The sequence below is a fragment of the Marmota flaviventris genome, chromosome 6, assembly GCF_047511675.1.
Source record: "Marmota flaviventris isolate mMarFla1 chromosome 6, mMarFla1.hap1, whole genome shotgun sequence".
Lineage (NCBI taxonomy): Eukaryota > Metazoa > Chordata > Mammalia > Rodentia > Sciuridae > Marmota > Marmota flaviventris.
This window is the reverse complement of record NC_092503.1, coordinates 93,712,408-93,739,442: the sequence shown is the minus strand read 5'-3', so window position 1 is coordinate 93,739,442 and position 27,035 is coordinate 93,712,408. Positions and strand designations below refer to the sequence as shown.

Below are 27,035 nucleotides of genomic sequence, written 5' to 3'. Positions count from 1 at the left end.
ATTTTGTTGTTGAATTAAATTACATTGAAAATGGCAACTTTTCACACAATTAAATCCTGTGAAGGTCACTAAGAATCATCCTTTCAAGGATTTAGTTGCTTCTTAATTATTATTTGTGAAAAAGATGAAAAATAATTCTAGTTTTTCAAGTCTCACAAAATATGCATATTCTTTCTTTTAACTAGTTTGATGCCATTCAAATTAAAACAGCTTACAATAAAACTGTTTTTCAAAATGTTTTACTATGGTTATTTGGATTGTGGAGTGGTGACTTAAGAATGCTTCCAGGGGAAGAGAGGAGCCACAGGGTAGTTATAGTAGCCCCCAACACAACTCTTCCTACTGTGTGCTGTGCAGGTCTCTACCAGAACCCCTCCTTCAATTATTTTATACTGTAGCTATCTATCTAAGATCCTGTAAAATTGTAGTCTGTTCAATTCCTCACAACTGAGTGCACAGTGAGCACATATTAAAGCTTTAACAAGCTTCAGAGTAATTGTTTTGGAAATAAAAAAAAATTAATATCCACCTTGATGCTATGTCTTTCTTAAATGGCAGAAAGCACAGAGTTTTTTTTTTTTTTTTTTTTTTTTTTCTGAAATTGAACCTAAAGGCATCCCATATTCTGCCCTGTGTGTGATATGACAAAGAAAACAGTTCTCTCACCAGAACCCAGTGGGACTGGATGACATCAGTAACTACAAGACTACTTGTACCACCTGTGCCTTGGCACTCTGTTGGAATTACAAGGGCAGAGGGAGAGATCCCCATTGACTGGAATTGCTTTTTTGCTATATCCATCAGAATGGAGAATAAAATGGAAATTAAGTGAATTTGTAGAAAATAAAATTATATATCTTGCATACCTGAGATCCTGGTAGATATCTACATGCTACAATTGCAAAAGAAACCTAAGGTTGGAGAAATTTCTGTATGATGCAACAGAATTAAGTCTCATCAGACACATGCTTCTCCATCTTATTCTCCCACTTATGTCCCAAGTTAGATTTATTTTATGGTTTGATTATGCTGTCCTTCAGGAGGTGAACTGTAGTGGGGTGTTAAGGATGTTCCATGTGCTTTGGCTAATGACCACCAGCTTCTTTGCTATAGAAATGGTTAGAGTGGTGTAGGGATGTCAGGATGTCGACTGAATAGGAAAAATTTAAGAAAAACAGAACGGTCCAGTCTGTGACCAAAATTTAAAACTTTCCTATTTGCTGAATAATCTCATCTTGATTTCCAGTTGCTAAAAATCTCATCCCGATTAGCTCTGCACAACTCTTTTTCTCTTTAGACTATTTATTATATCATAAGTGGCTGTGGTTAAGGGAGTGGGTAGTTAGTGAGGTTATTATTTCTCATTAGTATAATTCTTTTAAAGATCCAAATAGAAATATGTAGGTGGTACTTTTGCCTTATCTTATCAATAAATTTTTTTAAAAAATTAAGAACATTCTCTGGTTAGGGCATGTTGACAAGTAAAATTTTATCTTTGATTCAGGAAGCATTTAAAGATAAACCACTTTCTAAATCCAAAACATAATGAATGTTATTTCCTCCTTCAAAAATTCAAAATAGAAAAACGGTTTGCTTCTTTTCTCTTTTCCAAAATCAGAATAAAAAATAATTACCCATTCTTTGAAATAATTTTGAAACTGTTGATTACTTTTGAAATAGTTCATAAAGTGTGTGAGTGTGTGCATGCGCACGCAAGCACGTGCTCATGCACGTGCATATCAGTGGTTCTCAGTAAGGGTATGTACTTTTGCTCTTATGAATCCTGGCAACTTTTGATAGTATTCAATATAAGAGCAAATTTTGGTTATCACACGTGAGGGGAGAAGCAAAAGCCATGGATACAACTAAATATTCTACAATACACAGGAGAGCACCTCACAACAAAGAATTATCCATCTTGAGAAGCAGAGGCAGTTCCAGGACAGCTTCAGCAACTTAGTGTGACCTTCAGCAACTTAGCAAGATTCCATCTCAAAAATCAAAAAGGACTTGGGAAGTAGCTCCTGATAATGTGTCCCTGGGTTTGATCCCCAGTACATTGACAATAATTATTCATCCTCGAATATTAAGTAGTGTTGAGATAAATAGATGGAGAATTTTTTTCTAATAAAGAGATTAAACAGGGTGTTGATAGACTCCATGGTACCTAAAACATATTACTTGAAACAAAGGAAGTATCCCTTGTTTTGGGACAGATATCTTTGTTTAGGTAAATACATGTGGTACATTTGTGCAATGCTAACAGGCCTTTAGACAATTAAATAGCTTATCTATCTATGCTCTGTTTTGGAATAAAGAAATAAGGGCAATGGTAAATGGATCATACTGATGTTCATCTGATAAGGATTTTAGACTGCATGGCATTAGTGTACTTGGTTAACTGGCAGGGTTGGGACTCTCAAAGATAAAATACTGGACTTCCTGTTGTGAAGGTTCAATTGAATAACTAAGAACAGAAATCTTTTCTTTGAGTTATCTTTGATTTCTGATTTGTTTTTATTTTTAAATACCAGAGTCTCAGAAGAAATCTTCATATGATGATTATCATCATATTGTTACAATGGATCCATATTAATAAATTTGTTCTTAATTGTTCTAAGGATGACAGAGCAAGAGGTTAATTACTCTGAACATAATGTCTACATTCACCTTGTGTTACCATTGGTTTAATATTCCTGTCACCTCACAAGCATATCTGAGAGTACCAATTACTTTCTTTCATAGTGTAGATTAGAAAAGTAACAGGCATAACATACATTTAATTTTACATTTTGTTCGACTATATATCATTTTACAATTGTCTTTTAAAATGTAATATGTGGCTACTAGAACTATAAAAAATGCAATGTGCTTTCTTTTCTATTTTTTAAAGATAATTTTATTTTGGGAATATCAAATGTCTATTTTGTAAAGGTTGTATTCATTTATGCACTCATTAAATTAATCAATCATTCAGTAAACATTTATTCATTGTTTTGCAAAGCAAATTGTTAGGTCATGAGAACACAAAAATTAACAAGCAAAGTTTTTGCTCTCAAAATGCTTAGCTTTTAATTTTAGAATATATTCTCTTTGGATTAATAATTATTGATATAAAGACTGATTAGAAGGAAGTAAATTAAAATGTATAATCACTTTCATTTTAAGTCAGATGTCACATAAACATCAATTTAAAACCATCATATCCAAAATATTAAGCAATCTCATTCTCCAGTTATAAATTAAATTCCTATTTCAAATTCAGGCAGCTAAACATTTTAAGTATAAGTTTATTATATATATTTAAATGGATATAGCATTTCTAATTAGTCTCAAGTACTCACAGAAATGTAGGACACAGAATTTTCTAGCATAACTGAGTTTTTGGGCCTCTTGAGGTGGGATGGTAATCCCAACAGAGGAATGGGCTGTCTTTAATAGATACATTAATAAGCCAAATTCTCTGAACTGCCAGTGAGATCACCAATGACCAGCTTTGTAAAGTTTTAAATAGAACATATTTCTTTATTTAATTTCAAATATATGCATGTGTATTAACATAATCATTTCTAATTATTTTAAATGTACTAATTTTATGGAAGAAAATATTTACTTTTATACTTGTACTTTCATTGTCAAATTTTAAAAATGATATTCTAAACATTTTTCAAACAATAGAATAATTTTTTTTCCATTTTAGTGAAGGAGTTCTTCAATAATTCATATGTGTTTCAACTGCAAAATATTATGAGATAAAGTTTGACTCAATTTAAATGTTTCATCTCTTTGAAATAACTCCACAATAGTGATAACACAGTTGATAAATCAGCTGTGTTTCCATATTTTTGGCAGTTTACAACCTCAATCAAATATGCTTATGATACAAGAACATCCAGGAAAATTCATAGACATCTGTTAATAAGTTTTAAAAAGGAGATATTTAAAGATATTTGGGGGGGGGGAGAGGACTTCTTTAAACTATTGAGAGTATTATTGTCAATATTAACTACCTATAATATATCAGATTTATAATGTATCAGATTGTTATTCATATTAGTGTGAATATAAAACAATGACATATAAATCTGGAGAAAAAAATTTTTTAAAGAGAGAGAGAGAGGAAAGGGAGAGAGAGAGAGAGAGAGAGAGAGAGAGAGAGAGAGAGAGAGAGAGTTTTAATATTTATTTTTCAGTTTTCAGTGGACACAACATCTTTATTTTATTTTTATGTGGTGCTGAGCATCGAACCCAGCGTCACACACATGCCAGGCAAGCGCATTACCACTTGAGCCACATCCCCAGCCCTGGAGAAAAATTATTTGAGACTGAATCTAATTAATTGGAAAGCCGAGAGACTATACCAAAATGGGCCTTTGGTTTCTATGGCATCTCCAAACAGCTTCTGCTTTATTTTTCTGTAAACCCTATTATTGCTATGACCATAGACATGGCTCATTCTCATTTCTTTCCTTCCTTTATAATTTTCTCTGTTCATCAACATCCAGCTACCTTTGATATCTGGAATCAAATTTCATTCTTACCTCTAATTCATTATTTAATATTTATTTATCAATCAGTTACTTACGTTCCAATTGCATGCTAGGTGCTGGTGAAGTGTTCAGCACAGGGCAAAACAGACAAGTCCCTGACCCTTGAGTTTAGTGTCTCCTTAGGAACACAGAAACAATGAGAAAAATCAGGAAATATAATGCTAAGTGGGAACAATGTGAGAAACTGTCTGAGAGGAAACCATCTGTTCTCTGCACAGAACAGTCTAGGAGGGATACCTGAGATGACTTTTAATCCAAAATTTTAATAATGAAAAAGAAGCCATGTGGTTCCAATGTGAGGACAGAAGAGGAAAGAATGACAAGTAAAGACAGTGTTCCAGCTAGAAAGAATAGTGAGATTAAAGACCTGTTGTGGGAAAAAAAATCTAGATGGTTTCAGAAGTGACAGAATGTCAAAGTCAATGGAGCATAAGAAGTGAAGAAGTCATGTATAGTGAGGTGGAGGAAAATAGGTAAAAGGCCAATTATGCAGGATCCAGTGATCAGAGAGTCTGGATTTTATTCTCACAGAAGAGGAAAACCACTCAAACCTTCAAACAGAGTTGTAACTTGATGCAATGTACTTTAAACAAATACCCTGGCACAGAAGCAAGCAAAACAAAACTGCAGAAGTCCAGCTGAAAAGTGATGAAGACTCAGACTATAATGGATTCAGAGGGGAGAGACCTACCCAGTGTATAAGTAGTAGTGCTATTTACTAAGATGGGAAAAATCCTAGGCATTGTGTAGGGGTGTGTGTGTGTGTGAAATGGAGAAGTGATGGGGCTGTTAGGGGTAGAGTGTCAGGAATTTCATTCTGGATAGGTTAAGTTGAAGATATGAATGAGAAATAGAAAAGAAGTTAGGTTAGTGTTTGTATATATGTATCTGGAATTCAGAAGGAAAGTAAGCTGGAATGAGTCTAGTAAGAGAAAGAAAAACCAGCCACAGAGACAGAAAGGATTCAAAATTAGATTTTTTTCCTTCCACATTCTCATTGGTGCATTATTGTATATAATGATGGGATTTGTCATTACATATTTGTACACACACACAATATAAGTTGGCCAATAATACTTCCCTCTGCCCTCCCCTTAAAAATTATTCTTTCTAAAGCAGATATGAAAATTGATTCTAAGCAGATTATGAGCTCTCTTAGTATTCCTCCCTCAAGAAAAGGAGGAGGAGGAGGGAAGGTAATAGTAGTGGAGGAAGGAGGAATGTTCTCACTAAAATGCTTAGCATAATTAAGTCAGAAAACAATTTACTGGCTTTGTCAACATGAAAGTCATGTAGTGTGACCATTGTTTTGCTTGCACAGAACAAGACTTGTTTGTGTTGTCAGAGTAAAAACTGACAATAGCCCTTTTTTGTTTAAAAACAAACAAAATAAAGCCAAAAACAGCTATCATCTAAAGGATAAAACTCCCTACTCATGGGTGGCATTAACAAAATCTGTGTTGGTTTTGGGAACATGGGAGCCAAATTGAATTAGTTTGAAGAGTAAATAGCAGGTAACAAAATCAAAATCCCCTGTGTAATAAATTTCTAAGATATGTGGCTCTGAATAGGAATGGGATAAAAGTAATATAGGAGCTCAGAGTGATGTGTTGCTGTCGGGGAATTTTAAAGACTGCTTTTACTCTTTAGGAAATGGTCCAGCAGTGAGAAAAAGATGGATAATGTAAGCAAAAGGGTGCCATTGAAAGAGAGGTGTCCTTGAGAATGTGGAAAGTGATGGAGTCTAGGATTACAAGTGGAGGGCGGGCCTTGGATAGAAGTCTACCAAGTAGTAAAAGAGTTAAACTATTTCCCTGAACCCTGCCCTTTAGAATTAGGGCATTCTATCCTAAACTTTCCCTACTTCCCCAATAAGCAATTTATCATGTCATGCCTATCCATAGTTCTCAAATGGAGATTTCCAGCTATCCTTAACTATTCCGACTATTTTAGGATTTGTTACTTTGTTTCTGACAATTTAAGAGCTACTATGCCTAATCTGTTATAATGTATTCAATTATATAAGATGATCATTTTTTTCCACAATATGATCACATTATTTCAAGCACGATTTTTGAAACTCTTGTAAAAGTTTAAGCTTCTTGTAGAAATACCAGATCATGTCTTACCTTAAATTTGGGCAAATTTATTAACACTGTGTTTTTTCATAGTAGCATGATAGTTATTAATGATCTGTTCTCTTAAAAACAAGTAAAATGACAGGGTTATCTAGGAATGCACATTTCATTGGTTCCTAGAATTTTTTTGCCAATGAATCTGTGGATGTAGCCTTAACGTATTCTTTTCTAATGACATGTGGTGATCAATGAGGCTTTAACAATTAAAGCAACCTGAAAGGTCATAGAAGAGAGTAAGGCAAAGCAACAGAGAGCCAAAAATTATAGAGAATGTCAGCTACAGAAAAGATTTGTGTACTTCAATGATGTACACAAATGCTTTTCTGTGTGGCTTTGGTAAATGAACCATGGAGACCCTTTGGGAGGTGTGCCATGCTTCCCAATTAGAATGCTTTGTAACTGAACTTGAAGCTTGCCACTTGTGTTATCCTCTCATTAGAAGGAAAAAAAAAGAGGCCATTCTAGAAAATGATATTTGGCTTTTTTGGGGTTTGATGTGAACATAAATATGGCATATAATTTTGCAATGTAATGTACAACTAAAGGATATAGACTTGACTTCTAATTCTGAAGTCATTCCAATGAACATAAAATAACAAGTTGCTTGGAAGCAATTTTTAAGTCACGCTTCAGAATTCCTTTCCAGAAAATCACTCTCCATTACTAAAGGCAACTTTAGAAATAAGACTAAATGAAATAGGTTAGGTCCTTTTCAACTTATGAAATGAAGCTGAAAATATTTATGGGATAAATTGAATTGTGTTAATTTTCTGGAAAAATGATTGCTGATTAAAATGTTCTCAAAATTGAATTCTCCTCCCTCCACACAATTGACTCCCAACATTTGACTAATTTATTTGGCTGACACTAATTCAGTAAGTTAATTATACTGTGGTGGTCTTCATCAACAAGTAAGAACTATTTAAAAAATTTAAATTCAAAGTATATAGTATTTCAAAATGCACTCAATAAGATCATAGACTTTCAACTTTAGGAAAATTAAGATCTATCACTCAACAATTGCTTTTAATATTCCAAATTTCTCTTAATGAAATAATCCTAATATTTATTAATTTTTATATTTATACTGAAATAACCAACAGAAAGGTTTTCCAAAAATATGACCAGTATAAACTTATTTTCTCATTTTGTCAAGATTTTGTATAGTCTCTGTTTTCTTATAAAACCAATATTGAAATTATGAACTATCAATTTGCACTTCTAATGTTTTTATCAGCATAGGAGACAGAGTTCACCTCTTTGCAGGGATAAGAGGAAAATGAGGCAAGCTAGAAAGGCAGTGTAAGCCACGCTGCATAATAAACAGTAGAAAGTTCAAGCAGCCAGAACTTTTAGCTCTAAGTCTCTCTTTTATCAGGTGAGAGCACAGACATCATCTAAAACGAGACAAATTTCAGGTCAAATTAAAAAATGTAGGTCCCAATAATTACCTATGGAAATCTATATTTATAATGTTCTAGCCTTTGTTTCTATGTGTTGTCCAGCCTCCAGAGGCACCTGTTTGGATGGCTCAGCCATTATTATGATTCATCCATCACTTCTATCTTACTAAATACATGGTGTTCGTAAAAAGAATACAACTCTATGATTTTGTTTACTTCTGACCTATATATCATCTCATTTAAAAAGGTGCTTAAAATATATTTGGAAATTATCTTTCCTGATAGAATATGAATCAGACTTCTGCCTTTTATCCTCTTTTAGTTTTTATATCCTAGATATGTGGTAAAATACCTGGCTATTCACAGCGGACCGTAGCTGTATTAACTGATAGCTCCTCAGAAAATGCTCATAGACACTACTTGCTACTTCTGATGGGCAGTGTGTCTGCTCCTTCTACTGAGACATGATGAAAATCATTCCTAAAGCTCTTGGTAAACTGTAGGCTGAATATCAACTACATAGTTTCAGCTTTAATTTCTAATCAATGATAATCAATCCCTTGTTTCAGGGGAAAAAACAAAAACTTTGATGTTAGTACAACAGATAGAACTCTGAGTCCCTCTACAGTATGAATGATAGCAATAACTTTTTTTGATATTTATTTTATTCCTTTTGTATTGGGTTAAATAGTTTCAAGCTTTCAAGTAAAATGATGGCAAGTTTCCCACTTTTTAATGTTTGAATATTCTAACATTTGTTTTAAAATAGGTTTTAAAAAGTAGTAACCAATTTATTAGGGCATTTGAATAGATGGAGTTATAATAAAGCTTAATTTTCCTTTGGGTAAGTGATCCTATGATGATTACACTTTAAATTCTCTTTTCCAAAGTTAAAAGACAAAGTTTTAGTCTTTCAACCATATTTTGTGTTGAACAAATGTATAATGGGGAAAAAGAAAATGAAAGTAGATTTATGTTAGAGGGACATTTTGCTGGGTGAATAAATACCGTTTTAGAATCACAATCAATTGTTTTTTCTTTATTTTGTTCAAGTTGAAATAAAATCGTTATTTCATTGGCATGTTTTTCTTGACACTACTGACAGTGGTTAATGAATAGATTAATGAAATAATGTACACACTTCATTAGAGAAAGAAAAATCTTTACTTTTGGAAAGTGGTTAAGTGGCTTATTACTTTTTCTTTCCACTTCAATGATTTTCATGCACTCGGAGCCAAAGTACTCCTGCCTTGGTTACCACATGTTTAGTCCATAGTATTATTATAAATACCTTGGAAGACAGACTTCTTTTGGAAAAGAAGTTGCACAACTTTGATACTTATGATGACAGTTCTGATTATCTTAATTCCAATTTTCACCTACAATAAGTGATTTCTTTCAAATTGCTCTGTTTTTTGAATGCACAATTTGCTGCATTTTAGATAACATTCTCTACCAAACACAGCAGAAACTTAAATTTTATGGTGTAAAGATGAAATAATTTGTCATTTTCAGGCAGAGTGTCCCAACATTGATGAAAATGTTGGGTAGTTTAAATATTAGAAATATAAGAAAATAATGCAATTGTTTATAATATGTAATTTGATATTGTGTACATTTTTGACCAAGATATAATTATTTAATAAATAGAGAGCATATATCTTAACTAAGGTTTTATATGCAGTGCAGTACTGCTTATTATATTTTGTTTGAATCCTAAAAGTACAGTTATTTATTTCTCTTTTAGAAATATTTCTTATCATATCTATCCTGCATTGTTTTAACTGATGTTTTTCCTCCTGAATGCAAAGCTAGAAAATTTTTCTAGGTGCTTTTCCCATTCAGTGTGTCCACATGACTAAATTCTAGAGAACACAGTGCAAAAGAAAGCGGGATATGTTATTTCTAGCCCACCTATTCTCCACCATGCTGATTTAAGGAGACTTGAGTTCTCAGTAGAAACACATTGCACTTTTCAACTAACGTAATTTAAATATGTTTGAATGAATGAGCTTTTTGCAAAGAGGGGGTTGGAGATTGGAGAATCCATATTTAATGGATGTTAACAGAGTTACTTTGATACCACCTTTACATGTAAAGACTAGAAGGAAGTAAGGAGTGATCAGAATGTAAAGGAGAGTGCCAGGAACAGTCTAGCAGCCTGTTGGGCACACTCAGGTCAAGGGAATAGAAGTCCTGCCCTCACTCTCCTCCTCCTCTCATTTCCTGTCACTGCAGAAAGCTCAAGGTCAAGGGGACACCATACTAGTTTGGTGATGCTGTCTTACAAAGTACCACAAACTGAGTGGCTAAAGCAAATGCAATTTATTGTCTCACTGTTCTGTTGGTTATAAGTTTAAGATTAAGGTGTTGTCAGGTTTGAATTCTGCTGAAGACTGTGAGAATAGAATCTGTTCCAGGACTCTGTCCTTCACTTCACATTGTCTTCCTTCTCTGAAAATTTTGTCTGAGTATTGCAATTCCCCTTTTCATAAAGATCCTAATCATTAAAGGCATTCTGATGACCTCCGTGTAGTTCTATTATCTCTTTAATGATCCTATCTTCAAATAAGGTCGTATTTTGAGGTACTAGGGGGTTATGATTTTAATATATTAATTTTGTGGGATCACAATTTAACCCACAATGGAGCGCACTGATATAATCAACATAAGTCAGTTTCAAAAAACCAGAGCCAAGAAGAAGAGATTGTACAGTGGATCTGGAGAGCCCAGAAATGTTGTATACTGTAGACTACTGTACCCTACTTTAAGAAGAAAACACTTCTTTGTTCATATTATTTGCTTTTTACACAGATGTCTATTGCTTGTGATGCTGTTCCCAGGTCTCACTGTGGAATTTTATGATCTACCTGGCTACCACTGCACTTTTATACTTTATTCTCACTCTTTCCTACATAAATAATCTTAAAATAATTCCCTTTTATTCTTTTTTGATACCATTATATATTAAGGAAAATGTTTCTCCTGTCATCATCTAATAGACAAAATGTAAGGGATTCAGGCTTTGTATTCAGTTCTATATTATTGGAGAAAATATTTGTTGATGTGGGGATTTCATCATACATGTCAAACTTCCTACAGATTGTTCACTGTTCACAAAAATACTATGCTCTTTTTCCCCCAAAATTGTGTGTAATTTATTATGTGTTCACAAGGCTGTACATAAAGGGTAGCTTATAAATGATTCTCTCAAGGATAACTGAGGATGTCCTCTCTGAGTCTAGCTTGACTTTGTACAGTTCGTAAATAAGAAACTGCCTACCTATCCCAACAATAGAGCAAAACTAATAATTTCTCTATGAGAAAGTTCTACTAGAATTCCTGCAGTTTACTTACAAATCAGGATGTTGACTGTAAGTTTAAGTATAAGACACAAATGAAGGATGTATTGTTTATTCAAGGTACTGGTTTTAAATGATAGCATTTAAGAAAAACAAAACCCCTCCAAATCCCTCAGAGTCCCATAGCAGAAGAGGTCAGAAAAACTAAACTTAATTCTATTTTTGAGTCTTAAATTTTACCTTCCTTCAAGGACAAAGTATATGGATGTAGTGACTTAAATGAAGAAAATTTTCCAACATGTCCATTATTAAATGCATGATCAGTTTTTATAACATAATTATGTATAAATGAATAATTATATGTTATTGTACAATCAATGCCATACTGTATATATTAAATAGTATATATTAACAATATAACTATTATACAATGTATTTAAAATTTTTATAAATATACCAACAGACCTGGATAAACTACAGCATCACATTTTCATATTTGTGTTTGATGGAAAATTCAGGTACATCTCAAACTCTCTTAGTAACTTGGGCTTAAATATATGTGTGGTGTTTAAAATTGGAGTGACAGATACATACCCATTTCTGTTTTACTTCTTTTTATTTAATTGTTTTTCAGCACTGGAAATTGTACTTGGAGTCTGTATGTGCTAGGCAAGCACTCAACCACTGAAATACACCCTTAGTCAACTTTACATTTTATTTTGAGGCAGGATGAAGCTAAATTGTTGAAGGTCTCTATGAGTTGCTAAAGCTGACTTTCAATCCTCATTCTTCAACCTCCCGAGTTTTTGGGATTACAGGCGTGCATCTCAGTGCTGGGCTCTGCTTTACTTCTGGAAAGTACCATAAGCTATTGCTCTGTAGTCTAACACCACTGCTTTTCCCATTGTCATTTTCCCTTTCATTAAAATATAGCTATAGCTAATTTCTCACTAAAGTGGTATGAGTATATATACTTTTAATATCTTCACTTTACAACTCTATATTTCACCTGATTTTAAATACTTCAAATTTTCCTCCCTGAGTTTTCTATTTTAAGTAATCATATATATATGATTAAAATATATATAAAATATATATATATAAAATATATATATATATATATATATATATATATATATATATATATATATATATATATTAAAGGACCATGTAACTCTGTAGAACAGCTTGTCTTTTTCCTAGTTCTAAAAAATAATAAGCTCACTAGTTTTTCATGGAGTATGTTTGTTTTGTGCTTTCTGTAAGAACTACATCATAGGATCTTGCTGTTCTTTTTTCCCCACAGTTAGAAGAGCATGTGAGGAAGGTCCCTTCTTTGTTCAGATATCAGGGGAATGTCATCCTTCAGCAGAAATGAGATGGAAAAGTGCAGAGTTGAGAGTGAAATGTGTGCAACTATTTATATAAGAGTCTGTTAATGGTCAAAAATTGTGAATACAGAATTCTTGACTGTGTTTAACTTAAAATTAAAGATTTTCCCCTTTTTATCTTATAATAACATTTTTATTGGCATAGAAAATAAATTAATGGAACTCTACTCTTGCTATTTACGAAGGGTAATCATAGAGAAGACTATATTTCTGTAAGTTTTTCTGTTACAATATTTCAGACAAACCAATGACCAGAAAAGAAATATTTCTTAATTTAGATGATTTAGATCAAATATCAAAAGAATGTCAACTATGTTTAATACAAATTAAACACAACAATGCATGTAAATGGAAAAATTATCATAGTGACATAACAAATAAATGAAGATGATCTTGCTGGGCATAGTGTCTCAGTCTGTTATCCCAGTGACTTGGGAGGCTGAGGCAGGAGAATCACAAGTTTGAGGCCACACTTGGCAACTTAGCAAGACCCCATCTCAAGGTAAAAAACTAAAAAGGTCTGGGGTTGTAGCCTAGTGGTAAAGCACCATTGTGTTTTCCATCCCCAACACTGAAAAAGAGGAAAAAAAAGTGATTTTTTTTGGGGGGGTGATATATATTCTTAAAAGTGGCATTGTAATGAGAACAGTGAAAAAATAGGTATTCTTAAAATTTTTAAATGTTTTGCACTTAATGTTTCCTTTAAAGAAGACTTCAAATGATATTTGGTCACTTTAAAAATACTGACTGAACATATCATAATGGAAACATTCATCAGGTTAGGAGGCAGGAGATCTGGATTCTAATTTTGCTCCCCACTGATGAGCAATATGATCTTGAGAAATTTGCCTATATTCTATTAGCCTCAACTTTCAAACTGCCACAAGGCTATTTTGGCTGAATTATTTCTCACTAAAATTCATATATTGAGCCAGGTGTGGTGGCTTATGCCTGAAATTCCAACCTCTTAGGAGGCTGGAACTTGAAGTTGAACTTGACTCAAGTTCAAGGCCAGCCTCAACTTAGAGACACCCTGTCTCAAAAAATAAAAAGTACTGGGGAGTGGTAAAACTCATGATGAAAAAAACATTAAATCTAAATTAGATATATTTTGCTAAAAATAAAAAAAGTGAAGTTAAAAACAAATATTATGTTGCAACGGTGCTGGAAAAAACTAGTTACATATAAGAGGAATGAAACTAGACCCTTATTTCCCACCCTGCACAAAAATCAAATCAAAATGGATCACCAGCCTCGGAATTAGACCAGTAAGTATAAGTAGTAAAATAAAATAAAAGTAGGAATGAATAAAATATCATGTTACAGTTTTTAGATAGGTACCTGATTTATAGCTGATTTGACAAGTACTTGGAAATGGGGTTGCCTTCTGATACAGCTTTTGGAAATATCAGAAATGTACATTCTCTAATTTTTCTGGTTTGTGATATAATGGGTCTTTGTAAATTTTTTCTCTATGTTTCTGAATATTTCAAATTTTTACACTGAATACATTGTATTTTATTTATTGAAAGAAAACAACACCTTATTTCATTGCTATAACTCCCTAAGTGGAAAATAATATGAGGCTTTCAGAGCTTCTTTGTAATATGCTTATATAAGTTTGTTGACAATATAACCCCTATAACAATCTTTACTTAGTAAACTTTTTTAGGATATATAGAAAAGCTTGGTAAACATTAATTCACATATAAGCACACGTGAATACTAATAAGGATAACCTCCATTTTAAAATGACGAGGACAATAACCAAAAGAATAATCTGCTACTTATGAGATTAAGTAGAAAACAAGTGTATCTTACCTGATAAAAAGTTTATACCTTTGTCCATCATCCACTCTAATGGTAGTGTGAATGCTTTTCAATTTTGTTTCACCAGCACAGAAAAAGTGGTACTAGAAGAAAAACATATGTTTTTGTCAAACAGATTTTTACTATGAAATTAATATTTTATGGTTGACACAATCTTTACCAATACTTTTCTTGTTGCTTTGGGGGAAACAATAAGTTTGAAATTTAAGAAAAGTAACACCTCAAATATGCAAGGAAAGAGTGCTAAATTTCAAATGTAAAACTCACTCAACACAAACAGTTGCCAGTCTTCTAGTATGATTCAATCTTTTCTAGTGTTTTGCAGAACATGGTTGATAAAGGTTTCCTGTTTTGCTAGCAGAAACAAATGTTATTAGTAAGCACACACTAGCAGTTAAACAATGCAAAGACTAGTTAATACAATCTAGAGGCCAATGTTAATGTCACAGGAAGAGGGATTTAAAGGTTTTAAAAGTCAACCACACTTTCCAAGCTTTCTGATGCTTGAGGGCATCTAGGACCATCTGTAGTATGACTGCTAATGGGCCAACTAAATCATGGTCTAGAGAGGGAAACCATGTCTATATTGGGTATGAATGAGCAGGTACCCCTGCTAATCCTATGGGTGGGGGGGCAATGACTTATTAATTTTCGAAGCAAGCATATGCCTGTAAGAATATTGATTATATTGGGGCTGTTTTTCCCAAAAGACTATAAAGATTTTTATTCTATCTACACGGTATCTATAACTCACCTTTATGTTAAGAAACAGTTGCCTAGTGTTTCATAACTCCTATGCATTGAGTTATATTTCAGGTGGTATATGTAAATCTTCACATAAGTAGTACAAATATAAATATATTGCTTTATATTTTGATTTTCATAATATTTATCCACTGCAAAGACTTCCTTTCCTTTGTCAATTTATAAACTGTAAATTGATTTTAAGAAGTATTTAAGCAACATTAAAATCTTCAATACAGATATGCACTTTATAGAAAAAAATTTCATACCATTTTGCTGTACATTCCTCTCAAGCCATGTATAACTAAGTAAACATTGTTATTTATTGAATTCTTACTTTGTGTCCAAGACAGAACATTTAGAACTTTTAATAATTTTGTAATAATTCATATGCTTTTTATGTTTAATACTTTGAAATTTATAAACTCAGTTAAGATAGTTATTTGAGCTAAAGTGATAATGTATTAACTAAAGTATATATGTGTGGGATGGTCTTAATTTGTTCAAATATACTAGAAAATTATTACTCATTACTAAATTATTACTTTTCTGTTATATTCAAGAATGTCAAAGTTAAACATTTATTAGATACTTTACATACAATTCTATTAATAGTACTTGATTTTACCTTTTATTAAAATAGCTTCAGTATTTTATATATATATATATATATATATATATATATATATATATATATATATATATATATATATAAATAAATACATACAATAACTACTGTTTATAAAATTATTACTCTATATATTGAATTATAAAAGGAGTATGTAAGTGTCAAATTAAAAAACAAAAATTTGTGAAGGAGATATCATCTATTATCTGCAGTATTTAGAGGTGGAAACTGAGGTGAGTGACTTGACATTAGTTAATGATGTACAGTGATTTATTGCACAGCTAATAAGTGCAATTGCCGATATTTGAATGTTTACAGTGAATATACCTACTTATAGTTTTGGTATGAGTAAAATATTTTTTAAAAAATGTTTGACATATTAAACTTTCCTAAAAACTTAAATTCCTTTTAATATTTTTATAAACAGCTCTGCCATTCTAGAATTTGAATAAGCCTTAAATTATGATCTCTCTAAAAGTACAGCCATAAATATGTCTTTGTGAAAACTGTAATGTAAATGCAATCCCCTTATGATTATATGTAAAAATTGGTGTGGAAATTGGAGCACAGTCTCACAAATCATCATAGAACAGAGGAATCTAAAAATCATGGTTGAATAACACTGAAATTTCCTCCAGATCATTTTAAGCAAGAATAATGTGAAGTGAAAAGGATATGGATTCTTTGATCTTTATAAAAGAGTGAAATTCCTGATGAACTATCTTTAAAACAGAAGAACATGTGTAATACAGTCACTCTCTGAGAGCTTTAGTTTGTCTGCAGGTTATTTTTAAGATGCAGGGAGAAAACAGCTAACTACTCTCACATACAGTTATTACATACTAGACACCATTCTATGTGTCTGTAAGAATTTATTCTTTTTGACATTTATTTCACAATATGTATTTATTTTATAATTTAAATATCACAATATATATTTATTCTTCCACACATTTTACAAGTGAGTAAACTTAAGCACAAAATACATACAAAGTCCCAAGCTCCTGAGAGCAGAGCTGGGAATCAAACCCTGAGAGCTCAGCTCCAGTCCAAGACTATGAAATCTTACTACCTTTTCTTAAAATAAAAATTGTCCAATAATTGCAGTTCAAAAAATAGTAGTATTATTATTACAGACATGCCAGTTTATATTTTCTTTGTTGTAAAATCTAAGGAAAAGAAATTCTCCAAGTTTCTTCAACCATTAGTTTTATAGTTCCTAAATGTCCTGGTTTAACATATTACAAGTTATTTTTTTTACATTTCAAAGTGTAAATAGTGACATGCCTTCATACTCCATTATTACTTAAAACATTTTTATTCAAAACTCCTACAGGTTCTGGTACTTACTCATGCTGCCTTTGATTAGAGATGTCCTCAGTAAGCAACTAGCTGTTTTAGAATTTGGTCATGGCAGTTGTATTAGCAGAAAAAAAAAAAAAAATCACGCTGCGGGGAAACATTCTGACATGACCAATTCTCAATTCTCTATATTATATGAGAGTTACCATCTCTTATATTTGCTGTATTTTTGCTTCATCTCAAAGGGCAAAGGAGATTTCTCTCTTAAATGAGAAAAGTGCTGTAGAGCAGAGACAAGATAATTTTTTTTTAGAGGATCAGATTGATGCAGGGTGATTAGTTATATTATTTCATTCATTATGTAATTCTATTTCTTTTTTTTCTGTTCTTGGTATTATGTGTTATCTACTAAAAACAACATAAAGTTGTTTTTAGTAGGTAACACATAATACGAAGTGTGTTTTGTTTACTCCAGAATCTCGAGAACCTGGCATAATGACAAGTGATAGCTACATAGTTCAATGAATGAATAAACAGATACAAGAATGAATCAAAATATTTCTGCTTTTATGCTGCTATATTGAGTTGATATTTGTATCAGCTATTGTGATAAATTCTCTGAATGTATTTTATTACTTAAGAAAAATGAACATTTCAACAAAATCAATCTACTAGAAGCTTAAGGTATACCTTGACCATTCATGGAAATTCATGGTGATATATCACATCATGAAAGGAATGGTAGGAAAAATACAATTATTGTTGCCTATAGAGGACTGCTGAGCTAGTTAATTTATTGCAATGATGATTATAATAACATTACTAAAGTAAATTTTAGAATACTAATATGAGTAATTTGTTAAGATACAATGTTAGGCTTAGAACATATACTTTAAAATCAAAGTTGGCTTTTAAATTTTATTTTCTGTGTAATCTTGGGCCTTTGAAAAATGTTGTGACCCTTTACTTCAAACATTTACTGTTCCTTTGAAAAATGGTGAAAACCCTCTCTTCTAATTATCTTGAAATCTCTGTTCTTTTTAGTTTCACTGATTTGATTATTATGTAATGTATGCATATATCAAACATCATAAGGCACCTGTAAGTAAGTATATATAGTTATTATGTATCAATCAAAAGGACCCACAGTAAGAAAATTATAAAATCTACCATGTGTTCAATCAGCAATTTCAATTTTTTAACCTCAGAATTGTTTTGCACTGTTAAAAATTATTAAGACCTTCAAAGAGTTTTTTTTTTTAAATTGGGTTATGCCTGTCAATATCCACAAAATTAAAAATTGAAAGTCATTGTGAAAATTAAAAAAATATAAGAACACAGTATGTATCCTCTGAAAATTTCCATTGTATACTTATGACAGTGAGAATGAAAAAGATAAACAGTATGTTAATATTATCATGAAAATAGTCTTTTTCTTCAGGACTATGAAAGGATCTTAGAGTTATTTACATAAGGGTCCCCAGAGCACACCTGCCCGTTGATGTTATAAAAAATGGTAACAATAATTATATTTGGGAGAGTGGGAAACTGGAAAACATAAAAGTGGTCAACATAAAAACATAAAGAAAAGAAAATAATTCAAGTTAATTCAAATCATACTGTTTTGATACATATAACTACTAAACAGAATATATATATATATATATATATATATATATATATATATATATATATATCTAGAACAGAGACAGCCTGTTGGTAAGTATAATAGATAAAGAAATGTTTAAATTTTATTTCAACAATAACCACTAATTCAGGCAGTCAACCAACTTTTTCAAATTTTCTTTAATAAATGATCTGAATGACTTACCTTTAAAGTACCATTTTCAATAAATAATTGAATAAAAAATCCATCTACTGAATTTGATTCTTGCTTGACATACAGCAGGAGTCCATAAGGACTGAAGGTCTGAAATTCCAGGGTGATGTTATTTTGTGGATTTAAAAACACATTCTGAAATTCTAGATAGGAATCTCCGTAATAGCAAACACAACTGAAATCTGTGGAGTCAGAAAGAATATACAGTTTAGGTTGGAATTAAATATTTAATACATGGGGTTTACATTATCCATATTAGCATAATGTTTTATGAAGTGGCTCATATGTGACTCTTTCCTCATATTCCAAGCTTGAGCACTTATTTCCTTTGGCATAGTCACAGAGGAAATAATCATGTAAATGGTTAGGCCTTATTACTTTGAATTTGAGGGTTTCATTGTAGAATCTCTTTGGAAGGCAGGGAATGTCTAGATGATTATTCTTAAACTGCTTTACTTAGACTTTAAAAAGTCAATGGAAATAGGAACATTTCCTAAAGACATCCTTATATTTATTGCTTCTATAAAATATTGATACAAAATTATGATTTATGTTATTTTTGTTATTCTGGTGGGGGTGGCTTATGAAGAAATGATAGAGAATACCTGAAACCAGATAAACCAGATAATTGTCACCTTTTTACATCAATATTCTATATTATTTAAATTTCTTTATAAACCTCCCTTGCCTTCTGAATGATATTTTCATAAGCCATAATATTTCAAATAAAATTTGAAGACATCTTGAGCAAAATATTTTAGTAGTTTATTTTTTTATTTTTATTTTTTTAAAGAGAGAGAGAGAGAGAGAATTTTTTAATATTTATTTTTTTTTTTTTTTGGTGGACACAACATCTTTATTTTATTTTTATGTGGTGCTGAGGATCCAACCCTGCGCATGCCGGGTGAGTGCGCTACTGCTTGAGCCACATCCCCAGCCCATATTTTGATAGTTTAATTTTGTAAATTTATAAATGTATGATTAATGAAACCATATAGATTATTTCTTGGAATTAGTTTCTATACACTTTACATTATTATTTAGGGCATTCTTAACCTGAAACACTTATTTTGTTTATTATTTTAATTATTATAATTATTAACACTTATTGTACAAATTAATTGCTTTTCCTGTAGCACTTTCATACTCATACAAATAATATAGAAAGCCACTGTTTGCTTATAAATACTCAGTTGATATTGTTGATTGATGACCTTCTTGAAATAAAGAATTAATCTCCTTTCATTTTCTCACTTCTATTGTTTTCTTGTGACATCTCCTCCAACAACTGTGCCTCCTTTAAAAAAAAACTTCTAAATCATTCTTTCTAATTCATAGAAAAGATAATTCATGAAGGTTTGTGAATTTTAGTGTGCCAAAATATATATCCACTATAGAAAAACACTGTGTTTTGAATCTGTACTTTTACACTTCAACAGAATTTATAGCCTATGTGGAGCAGTGACAGATACAATTTTCAATGAAGCTTTAGAGACAATGTTCATGCTGAATTTTCAAACCTGCTAAAAACTTTTTTAAAAAAATCAGCTAAGCCTCAAATATATTTTTACTTTTAATCAGCAATAAGAAATCTTGAAATACTGACAGAAAACATTTGGGCTTTGTTTTTTAATCAAGGAATTCATTAGTGAAGCATGGCTCACTAATGAAAAGGATTGAAAACAGAACATTATGCTTTCAGTTTTGACATTCTAATCTTTTGTTGTTATGAGCTATAGACAGATATTTTTCTTCATACAGTTTCAATGGTAATGCTGAAAAATAATAATTAGAATTTCATATATTACATAGTTTTAAATGTTTCAGACATTTGTTTGAGCTGAGAAAGGACACAAATATTCATTTGATTTAAAGTTCACATTATGAAGGAGTGTAAAGTATTTTCAAAGACTAACATTAAAACATGAATATATGCAATATTAGTGAAAAACAATACAAAAAAGCCCTAACATTTCAAACACTTTAGAAATAAATATATTGCCCAAATGATAGTAGCTAATTAAAAATCTCTTTAAATTTGTAGATATATTATTCTTAAAAACATTAAGTGGCTGTGTCCTTAAGTGATTAGTGCTTTATACAAAATTCCACACATTCTCAATTTGGGGCATATCATTTTATCCAAAGTACTAAGCATAGTATTTAATTTTTAAGGCATTGAAAGGACTTACTGTCTCTCATAAAAAAATGTGATTGTTTTTATTAATATGTGTTTGAAAAATGATGTTCTATTTGGTTTGGATTAATAAAGTTGAGGAAATATTTTACAAAGTGTACTGAATTGTTTTTTTCCTATTCAAATTCATGAAAACAAATTTTTACATTTAGCAAATATTTTAGTTGGATAAGAACAGTGATTAAATAATAAAATACAGAATAGTGAAGAAAAGATAAATATAGAGACAATTTCCAGCAATGATGAGATAGAGTATAATAATTGGACATCTTTTTTCATTTTCTGAAATTAAATATAAGGTTTGTTCCTTTCAATAATCATTTTCCTAAATAGAAGGATTGTTATATGAATTGTGTGGTCATCATATGATAAGGGGATATGAATTTTCCCAAAGCTGGGAAATTAGCAAGACCTTGTCTTCAAATAAGATAGTAAACACTAAAAAGTCCTGGGGATGTAGAATGGTAGAGTGCCCCTGTGTTTAGTTCCCAGTAAGCACTAAAGAAATAAAGGTATGGTAACAGGGTGGGCTTAGAGATGAATGTATGTTTATGCAAATGCTCAACTGGCTACTTATAAATTACAGCAATTACCTCCTTCTGTATATTCTGATGTTTACAGAGTATGTTTTAATCTCAAACTTGTTTTTATCATTATTCCAATGTGGCAACCAGAGGCAGTTTAAGTGACATACTGCCTCATTCTTGTCCATCTCACCTGGTTTCCTATATTTCCATTGTAAGAGGAGGAAAAAATCTTTCCCAAATTGTGGAAAGTTAACTTCCAAAACTTAACTAGCTAGAATTGGGTCACTGGTAAAGCCCTCCAATGTGGATGCAGATAAGATCAGCTTCCATTGACATCTATGCAAATAGGTTTATACTGGGTAAGATTAGTATTTTGTTGGGAAGAAAACCTTAAAACCTAATTCTATTATTTTACCAGTTTCAAGCCTTATTTCCTGATAAATATCTGGATATCCAGATACTAAAACTGAAGGTGCTTCCTTATGTATCCTACCTATAGAGTTAAACTTTTATCGTTTAAACTTTGTGCTTAAGCTTCTAGGAGGTAATTCTTGCCTTTGCATCTAGCAGTTCAGAGTAAGTTTAAGGATGAATCTAGATACACACAAAACAAATTTGTTTGAGTCTTGGTTGTTGATAGATGAGAAGCTGGCAAAATTTTTCTTTTTGATATACAAGCGTGGGAGTACTTAATACTTATTAACCTGTGGTCACTGCTATTGTATGAGAATGAAGAAAATTTCAAAGGGTATTTAGAAGAAAATTAGGAATTAACGACTCTATCTCTACATCTTAAAGAAGTGTTTCAAATGCAATAATAGAATATATTTTACAATAAATGAATAAAAGTGATTCTGAGTTATATATAGGTATCTGTGTGTATTTATGTATGTGTGTGTATATATATATATATATATATATATATATATATATATATATATATACAAGCAATATAAAACAAATATGTATAATTTTAGTTCTTTGATAAGTATAAACATTTTCTCCAAAACTATATTTTTAAAATAAAAATAAGTAATTAGAAAAACAATCAATTAATCTTAGTCTGAACCACTTTTTGACATATTGGTTAGCAGATAATAACCTTCTAAATATATTGTAAAGAACAGCATGTTTTTCATACTTTATGTTCTATATATGATTAAATGTGTAAGTTGGATTACTGTGAGGAATAACTGAATACCGGTATTTTCCACAAGTTGATAATGACTCTATGAAGACTAGGTATTTAAAGTAAAACATAGATATGACAGACCTATTTCTAATAGGTTAATGTGAATATCAATGTAATCCATAAATATTCATGCAAAGAATGATTATGTACTATTTTTTGGAGTCTTCAACCTAGCTTAATGTTAAGAAATATTTTGCATCTCAAATGCAAGATGGTCCCTTATTCATTTCATGTTTTTTAAAAATAACATGTAGGAAATAATATTGAATATTTGTGATATGTGTGTGCATGCATATCTGTTTTCTGTTAATAAAGTATGACTTTGAGAAAACTTTCATGTATAACACTTAAATGTGTAACATTTATATTTATACCTTCATGTACAACAGATAAATGTTTACAACACTATTCATTGAGAAACCTATATCACATCTTGATTCTTGACTCTATCTGTAAGGAGATCAGCAACCACAAATTAGCCACAGATACTCCCTCTGACTTGGTTCTCTAAATTTATGCTATTCCTAGAGAGAAGAGATTGGATTTTATTATTACAAAATAGTTTCCATGTTAAATGCTTTATACTTCCATGTTCTACAAATTGTGTAATTAACCTTAAAATTCAACTTTACATAATCCATTTTAATTCATCTCAATTAGCTTAAAGTTCATGAATAAAGCAGAAGAAAATAGGAAAACTAGAATTAACCCTCTGTACACTGTGTGATAAATTTTTATTGATGTACATTAATTATACAAGGTGGGAAATTTCACTGTGGCATATTCATACACACATATAACAAAATTTGATCTGTATCACTCCAATACCTACTCTTACTCTCCCTGACTCAGATATATACCCTTCCTCTATACCAGTCGTCTTCCTTCTACTCTCATAACATCCTTTCCCCCTCTTTTTCCCCTCTAGTTTCCACATATGAGAGAAAACATTTGACATTTGTCTTTGAAATTCCGACTTATTTTATTAATGTAATGCTTTCCAGAAACCTCCATGTTCCTGCCAATGACATAATTTTGTCCATCCTTATGGTTTAATAAAAATCCATTGTGTATATATCCTACAATTTTTAAATCCATTCTATAGGTTGATTCCACAACTAGGTTATTGTGAACTGTGATAGGCATGGGTATCTGTGATAGGCATTGTATCACATTGTATCATATAGGCATGGTAACTGTGATAGGCATTTATCCAGAAGAATTAAGGTCAACATATTTTAGAGATAAAATACGTTGACCTTAATTCTTCTGGATAAATATCAAGGTGAGGTATATTCAGATCATATGGTAGTTTTATTGTTAGTTTTCTGGGGAATCCTTAAACTGTATTTCAGAGTGATATTAGTAATTTAGATTCCCACCAACAGAGTTATGAGTTCCCTATGCCCATCACCATCCTTGTCAGTATTTGTTGTTATTTGTATTCTTGACTATTGCTATCTTGGCTGAAGTAAGAAGGAATCTCACTGTACTTTTGATTTTTTAGTTTGCTGATGGCCAAAGATGTTGCATATTTTTTATATAATTGTTAGCCCTTGAGTAATGAATGTCTGTTTAGCTCATTTACCCACTTATTGAATGGGCTCTGTCTTATTTATACTGAGTTTTTTGAGTGTGTTAAATATTGTAGATATTAATTCTCTGTCAGAAGAGCAGCTGGCAAAGATTTCTCTCCTATCCTGTAGGATCTTCACTGTTAAATGCTGGGTTTTGTTAGGTTCTATAATATGCTTCTTGAAATGATATTTTCCCCAGGCAATTTAAAGATTTATGCTCTATGAAAATGTTCTTGTTTTTATTGTATGAACTAAGCATATTTCAAGATAAATTATTGTTAAATATTTTTCCTTTCATAGATTTTCACAGATTGATTAGTACACGGAATAAAAGTCAGTGACATAATTTATAGAGCAAGTTTTAGTTTTATAAAGCAAAAAGATTTACACATAACCAAGAATACTGAAACTTAAAGCTGGACTATGTAATGTAAAATTTGCAGAGACCCCTCAGTCTAGCCAAAGGAAACATATAATAAATATAAAATTATAGAGGCAGATTTTAAGAAAATAAATGATTGTAAGGAAAACTCAGGGAGAACTAATTATGTAGTTGAATATGCTTTCTCTGAAAGCAATCAGCAGTCTTTTCAAAAGGAAGCATAACATCTATTATAATAATATTTTTTCTTTCACTGGAAAATGGTGATAGATTATCAGGAACATTTCTTTATTGCAACTTGTAAGGAGGAGAAATTTCTCTTTCTAAAAGAAAAAAAATCAAAGCATGCTACTCCTTTGTTTAATAACCTTTGTTGCCAGTTGCTTTGCATAGAATTTTTTCAAACTTTCTTTTTGCTTTTGTCTTGTAATATAGAATATCAATAACTCTAGGATGACATACAGCACAGTTATCCTTCCTTTATTAATCTGCATTGTTAATTTTGTTATACTTTCACATACATGTATCTTTTTCTGAATTTATTCTATTCCTTTGAACAGATTATCAAACCCAAGCCAAACCCTGAGTTAGTGAGCTTTATGACTTATCTTGGTAGTGGGTAGGGCAAGTTCTGCATATTATTCTCCTTCCACAGGCTTGAGTTGCTTATCCTGTGCCTTGTGCCCTTTTACTTTATGTAGGCATTAGGATAATTTATATATGAAACACAATGAACTCTATAAAAACCCTTATTATGTATAAATTGACTCAAATTTCTTTGTTTATAGAAAAAGTATAAGAAAATGATATCTTTGTGATACTTTAGCTTCCTGTACAAAGATATAGTATACATCTCCATTTCTTTAAAATTTCTACATTTTTTGTATTGTTTAAAATTATTTATAAAGCTCATGGGCTTACTTCCTTAGATTATATTCTAGAAACCTTATGAATTTGTTGCTACTTTAAGTAGGTTTTCTTCAGGTACTACTATTTAAATCATTATTTTAGTATATGAAATGTAATTGCCTATTGTATATCAAGCAATTTTGTTGAACTCTTCTATTTTCAATAATTATATATAATTTGTGAGTAAGGAGATTTTTCTTTCTATTCTTTCCTTCTTAATTTATTACCTTGCCTAGTATCATTAGGGTGAAAAACATTGAACTGAAACAATAAAAATGAGATTTCTTTTCTTGTTTTGATTTTGAAGGGGAGATTTTTAAGCTGTCACCTTCGGGCGTGTTTTGCACATTATTAAATGAAGTGACTTTCAGCTCATTAATACTTTCAATTTTAGTTTGCTGGTTTCTTCACTTGTTGATGTGATTATAATGTGAAAAATTTTGATATTTAATATCAAACCATTATTTTATTCCTGAATTAAAACCTATTTGCTCATGATGTATGGATATATATGGATTTCATTTATAACAATTCATGCTCAGGATATTTGCATCTATGCTGAAGATTGAGATTACATTTGAACTTTCATTTATCATCATATCTTTCCTGATTGTAAAACTAACATTTTACTTAGCATCATCAATAAATTTGGGAAGGTGAATTTCCTTTTCTAATCTCTGGAAGTTTTCTTTATTGTATGTGTGAAAATGTGCAATAATTTATAAGAATTTTTATTAGTGCATTATAATTATACATAATAGTGGGGTTTGTTGTTAAGTATCTGTACATGCTTAAAATATGACAGTATAAATTGGTCAGTCTCATTGTTTAGTATCTCCCCTTTCCCTCTTCTCCTCCCTTCCCCCAGTCCCCTTTCTGTACTCTACTGGTCTCTATTCTATATTTATGAATCCCCCCACTTTTCTTTTTTTCATTTTTCCTTTTTAATTCTGGAGGAAGTTTTCTTGACTCATCGCTTAAATTCTGTATCAAACCATAAAACTGTTATTGTACAACATCCTAAAATAATGACTAAAGATTGTAATTTAATGTACTGGTTAGGAAGAAGAATGCTATAGTACAAAGTGTTTCAAGGAGGCTAAGTTTTAATACTAATTTAGTC

General features: G+C 31.2%; 1 protein-coding gene across 1 annotated transcript in view; it reads right to left on the bottom strand.

Moving 5' to 3' along the window:
* The window catches only part of Eys (eyes shut homolog), a 1,581,889-nt gene that overhangs the window by 614,468 nt on the left and 940,386 nt on the right, over window positions 1-27,035 (bottom strand). The window contains 2 exon segments of the mRNA XM_071613805.1: window positions 14,606-14,697; window positions 19,120-19,310. Of these exon segments, the coding sequence (XP_071469906.1) occupies window positions 14,606-14,697; window positions 19,120-19,310 (283 nt within the window).